At 57.9% G+C, this 5,502-nt stretch overlaps 1 protein-coding gene across 1 annotated transcript; it reads left to right on the plus strand.

The window, feature by feature from the left end:
- Nucleotides 1-133: 133 nt before the first annotated feature.
- On the plus strand, nucleotides 134-4,844 carry PSMD8 (proteasome 26S subunit, non-ATPase 8). The gene is made up of 6 exons (XM_057418034.1): nucleotides 134-215; nucleotides 1,478-1,580; nucleotides 1,680-1,845; nucleotides 3,323-3,423; nucleotides 4,504-4,615; nucleotides 4,704-4,844. The coding sequence occupies exons 2-6, from the start codon at nucleotides 1,546-1,548 to the stop codon at nucleotides 4,839-4,841; spliced, it is 552 nt and encodes a 183-aa protein (XP_057274017.1). The 5' UTR covers nucleotides 134-215; nucleotides 1,478-1,545; the 3' UTR covers nucleotides 4,842-4,844.
- Nucleotides 4,845-5,502: the final 658 nt, after the last annotated feature.

Raw genomic sequence — 5,502 nt, forward strand, 5'->3', positions numbered from 1 at the left:
TTAATTACCCCTTGGTCATCGCTCATTAAGGGATGTGTCAGTGGGGACGGGAGGGGGCAGGATGTGACCCCCCCCCCCTTGTCTCTGCCCCCCCCTTGTCTCTGCCCCCCCCTTGTCTCTGCCCCCCCCTTGCCCCCCCCAGCTGGCGCTGTTGGAGCTCAACTTCCTGCCCACCACCGGCACCAAACTGACCAAGCAGCAGCTGATCCTGGCCCGTGAGTGGGGGACCCCCCCCCAGTACCCCCCAATGGCCCCCCCAAACACCCCCATCCTGCCCTCAATGCCTCCATTCCCCCCCATTCCCCCCATTCCCTCCTTTTTCCCCCCATTCCCTCCCTTTTCCCCCCATTCCCTCCCTTCCCCCCCATTCACCCCATTCCCCCCATTCCCTCTCTTCCCCCCCATTCCCCCCTTTTCCCCCCATTCCCTCCCTTCCCCCCCTTTATTTCCCCCCTTTTTCCCCCCATTCCCTCCCTTCCCCCCTTTATTTCCCCCCTTTTCCCCCCATTCCCTTTATTTTCTTCCCCTTCCCACTTTTTTTCCTCTTCCTTTATTTCCCCTTTCCCCCCTTCCATTCCCCCCCCTTTTTCCCCCTTTCCTCTTCATTCCCTTCCTTTTCCCTCTTTTTCTCCCTATATTCCTCCCTTTTTTCCTTTTCCCCCCTTTTCTCCCCATTTCCCCCTTTTTCCCTTTATTCCCTCCCTTTCCCCCCATTCCCTCCCTTTTCCTTCCCTTTTCCCCTACTTCCCCCCATTCCGTTCCTTTCCCCCCCATTCCCTCCTTTTCCCCCCCATTCCCTCCCTTCCCCCCATTCCCTCCCTTCCCCCCTTTATTTTCCCCCTTTTTCCCCCCATTCCCTTTATTTTCTTCCCCTTCCCCCTTTTTTCCTCTTCCTCTATTTCCCCTTTTCCCCCTTCCATTTCCCGCCCTTTTTCCCCCTTTCGTCTTCATTTCCTTCCTTTTCCCTCTTTTTCTCCCTATATTCCTCCCTTTTTTCCCTCTTCCCCCCTTTTCTCCCCATTTCCCCCTTTTTCCCTTTATTCCCTCCCTTTCCCCCCATTCCCTCCCTTTTCCTTCCCTTTTCCCCTTCTTCCCCCCATTCCCTCCCTTCCCCCCCCTTCCCTCAATTTTTCCCCCCATTCCCTCCCTTCCCCCCCTTTATTTCCCCCCATTCCCTTTATTTTCTTCCCCTTTCCCCCTTTTTTCCCTCTTTCTCTATTTCCCCTTCCCCCTCTTTTTCCCCCTTTCCTCTTCATTCCCTTCCTTTTCCTTCCCTTTTCCCCCCTTCCCCCCCATATTCCCTCCCTTTTCCTTTTCCCTCTCTTTCCCCCTCCCCATATTCCCCCATTCCCTCCCCTCCCCCAACCCCATTCCCAACCCTCCCCTTCCCCCCCATTCCCTCCCCTTCCCCCCCATTCCCTCCCCTCCCCCAACCCCATTCCCTCCCCTCCCCCAACCCCATTCCCAACCTTCCCAGGGGACATCCTGGAGATCGGCGCCCAATGGAGCATCCTCCGCCGGGACATCCCGTCCTTCGAGCGCTACATGGCCCAACTCAAGTGCTACTACTTCGACTACCAGTGCGTGCCAAGGGGGTCCTCCGATGCTCGGGTTCCTGCCCCATTCCCAACCTCATCCCATTCCCAACCTCATCCCATTCCCACCCTTTCTCCCCATAGGGAAGCTCTGCCGGAATCCGCCTCCAAGCACCAGCTCTTGGGCCTCAACCTCCTCTTCCTGCTCTCCCAGAACCGCGTGGCCGAGTTCCACACGGAGCTCGAGCGGCTCCCGGCACCCGACATCCAGGGCAACGTCTACATCCGGCACCCCGTGTCCCTCGAGCAGGTTGGGGGGGGGTCTCGTTGGGGTTTGGGGGGGTTTTGTTGGGTTTTGGTAGGGTCTCGTTGGGTTTTGGTAGGGTCTCGTTGGGTTTTGGGGGGTTTTGTTGGGTTTTGGTAGGGTCTCGTTGGGTTTTGGGGGGTTTTGTTGGGTCTCATTGGGTTTTGTTGGGTTTTGGGGGGGTTTGTTGGGTTTTGGTAGGGTCTCGTTGGGTTTTGGGGTGGTTTTGTTGGGTTTTGGGGGGGTCTCGTTGGGTTTTGTTGGGGTCTCGTTGGGTTGTGGGGGGTCTCGTTGGGTTTCGGGGGGTCTCGGGTTTTGGGGGGGTTTTGTTGGGTTTTGGGGGAGTCTCTTTGGGTTTCATTGGGTTTTGGGGGGGTCTCATTGGGTTTTGTTGGGTTTCGTGGGGGTCTCGTTGGGTTCTGGTAGGGTCTCGTTGGGTTTTGGGGGGGTCTCGTTGGGTTTTGGGAGGGTCTCGTTGGGTTTTGTTGGGTTTTGGGGGGGTCTGGTTGGGTTTTGGGGGAGTTTTGTTTGGTTTTTGGGTTTTGTTGGGTTTTGGGGGGTCTTGTTGGGTTTTGGGGTGGTCTCGTTGGGTTTCATTGGGTCTTGTTGGGTTTTGTTGGGTTTTGGGGGGGGTCTCGTTGGGTTTTGGTAGGGTCTCGTTGGGTTTGGGGGGGTCTCATTGGGTTTTGGGGGGTCTCGGGTTTTGGGGGGTCTCGTTGGGTTTTGTTGGGTTTTGGGGGGGTCTCGTTGGGTTTTGGTAGGGTCTCGTTGGGTTTGGGTGGGTCTCATTGGGTTTTGGGGGGGTCTCGTTGGGTTTTGGGGGGGTCTCGTTGGGTTTTGGGGAGTTTTGTTGGGTTTTTGGGTTTTGTTGGGTTTTGGGGGGGTCTCGGGTTTTGTTGGGTTTTGGGGTGGTCTCGTTGGGTTTCATTTGGTCTTGTTGGGTTTTGTTGGGTTTTGGGGGGTTTTGTTGGGTTTTGGGGGGTCTCATAGGGTTTTGTTGGGTTTTGGGGGATCTCGTTGGGTTTTGGGGGGTCTCATTAGGTTTTGTTGGGTTTTGGAGGGGTCTCGTTGGGTTTCATTGGGTCTCGTTGGGTTTTGTTGGGCTTTTGGGGGGTCTCGTTGGGTTTTGGGGGGGTCCCATTATGTTTTGTTGGGTTTTGGGGTGTCTCGGGTTTTCGGGTGGTCTCGTTGGGTTTCATTGGGTCTCGTTGGTTTTTGGGGGGGTCTCGTTGGTCTTTGGGGTGTCTCGTTGGGTTTCATTGGGTCTCGTTGGGTTTTGTTGGGTTTTGTTGGGGTCTCGTTGGGTTTTTGGGGGGTTTCATTGGGGTTTAGGGGGGTTTTGTTGGCTTTTGCACCCTCTTGATGGCATCTTCGAGGCGTTCCTTGCGTTCCGGGGGGCTCCGGTTGGCTTGGCGGCCCCGCTGGGTGGGTTTTGGGGTTCCTTGGGGTCACTTGGGGGTCCCTCCCGGCCCTGTCCCCACAGTACCTGATGGAGGGCAGCTACAACAAGGTCTTCCTGGCCAAGGGCAACATCCCGGCCGAGAGCTACACCTTCTTCATTGACATCCTGCTGGACACCATCCGGTGAGCCCCCGGCCTGCCCCACACACCCTGCCTGCTCCACACCACCCCAGCCTGCCCCACACCCCCCCGGCCTGCCCCACACCCCTCTTGTGCTGCCCCCAAACCCCATTTTTCTCCCCCCAAACCCCATTTTCCTGCCCCCAACTCCCCCTTGATGCCCCCAAGCCGCAATTTACTGCCCCCAAACCCCCTTTAGATGACCCCAAACCCCTTTTAGATACCCCCAACCCCCATTTTCCTCCCCCCAAACCCCCTTCCCACCCCAAAGCTCCATTTCCCCCCCAACCCCCATCTCCCCCCCAAACCCCCTTTAGATGCCCCCAAACCCCCTTTAGATGCCCCAAACCCCATTTCCCCTCCCAAACCCCAAGTTACTGCCCCCAAACCCCATCCGCCCCCAAAACCCCATTCCCCCCCAAACCCCCATTTCCCCTCCCCCAACCCCCATTTCCCCCCCAAACCCCCTTTAGATGCCCCCAAACCCCATTTCACCCCCCAAACCCCATTTCCCCTCCCAAACCCCAAGTTACTGCCCCCAAACTCCATTCCCCCCCAAACCACCATTCTCCCAACCCCATTTTTCTCCCCCCCAACCCTCATTGTCCCCCCAACCCCCATTCCCCCCCAAACCCCCATTTCCCCCCCCAAACCCCCTTTAGATGCCCCCAAACCCCCTTTAGATGCCCCCGAACCCCATTTTTCTCCCCCCCAACCCCCATTTCCCCCCCCAAACCCCCTTTAGATGCCCCCAAACCCTCTTTAGATGCCCCCAAACCCCATTTTTCTCCCCCCCCAACCCCCATTCCCCCCCCAAACCCCCTTTAGATGCCCCCAAACCCCCTTTAGATGCCCCCAAACCCCATTTTTCTCCCCCCAACCCCCATTTTTCTCCCCCCAACCCCCATTTCCCCCCCCAAACCCCCTTTAGATGCCCCCAAACCCCATTTTACTGCCCCCAAACCCCCTTTAGATGCCCCCAAACCCCATTTTTCTCCCCCCCAACCCCCATTTCCCCCCCCAACCCCCCCATTCCCCCCCCCCCCTTTTCCCAACCCCCATTCCCCCCCTCCCTCCCCATAGGGACGAGATCGCGGGCTGCATCGAGAAAGCCTACGAGCAGATCCTGTTCAGCGAGGCCACGCGCATCCTCTTCTTCACCACGGCCAAGAAGATGAGCGACTATGCCAAGAAGGTCCTTGAAAAAGGGGGGGGGATGGGGAAGGGGGGGGGGATTTTGGACCACCCCATTGACCCCCCCCCCTTTTTTCGCCCCATTGCAGAGGGGCTGGGTGCTGGGCCCCAATAACTACTACAGCTTCCGGAGCCGGCAGCAGAAGGCCGAGGAGGCTCCCATCCCCTCCACTGAGCTGGCCAAGCAGGTCATCGAGTACGCGCGGCAGCTCGAGATGATCGTCTGAGGGGGGGCCGTGGGGCATCTATGGGGGTGTGGGGGGTATCTATGGGGGGCTGGGGGTATCTATGGGGGGCTGGGGGTATCTATGGGGGGCTGGGGGCATCTAGGGGGTGTTGAACATCACCTGTGGGGTGTCCAATGGGACCTGTGGGGTGTTGAACATCACCTATGGGGTGTCCAATGGCATCTAGGGGGGGCTGGGGGCATCTGTGGGGTGTTGAACATCACCTATGGGGTGTCCAGTGGCATCTAGGGGGGCTGGGGGCATCTCTGGGGGCATCTAGGGGGGCTGGGGGGCATCTATGGGGTGTTGAACATCACCTATGGGGTGTTGAACATCACCTATGGGGTGTCCAATGGGACCTATGGGGTGTTGAACATCACCTATGGGGTGTCCAATGGGACCTATGGGGTGTTGAACATCACCTATGGGGTGTCCAATGGGACCTATGGGGTGTTGAACATCACCTATGGGGTGTCCAATGGGACCTATGGGGTGTTGAACATCACCTATGGGGTGTTGAACATCACCTATGGGGTGTCTAATGGGACCTATGGGGTGTTGAACATCACCTATGGGGTGTCCAATGGGACCTATGGGGTGTTGAACATCACCTGTGGGGTGTTGAACATCACCTATGGGGTGTCCAATGGGACCTATGGGG

This window comes from Pezoporus wallicus, unplaced genomic scaffold, assembly GCF_028554395.1.
Source record: "Pezoporus wallicus isolate ANWC-B61680 ecotype Strahan unplaced genomic scaffold, APGP_CSIRO_Pwel_v1 contig_14517, whole genome shotgun sequence".
NCBI lineage: Eukaryota > Metazoa > Chordata > Aves > Psittaciformes > Psittacidae > Pezoporus > Pezoporus wallicus.

Bases quoted from the DNA above. Each gene is read 5' to 3' on its own strand.
- PSMD8 (XM_057418034.1), top strand. From the start codon at position 1,546: ATGGCCCAACTCAAGTGCTACTACTTCGACTACCA. The intron at 1,846-3,322 runs GTTGGGGGGGGG...CTGTCCCCACAG, and splicing joins ACCCCGTGTCCCTCGAGCAG to TACCTGATGGAGGGCAGCTA. The intron at 4,616-4,703 runs GTCCTTGAAAAA...GCCCCATTGCAG, and splicing joins TGAGCGACTATGCCAAGAAG to AGGGGCTGGGTGCTGGGCCC.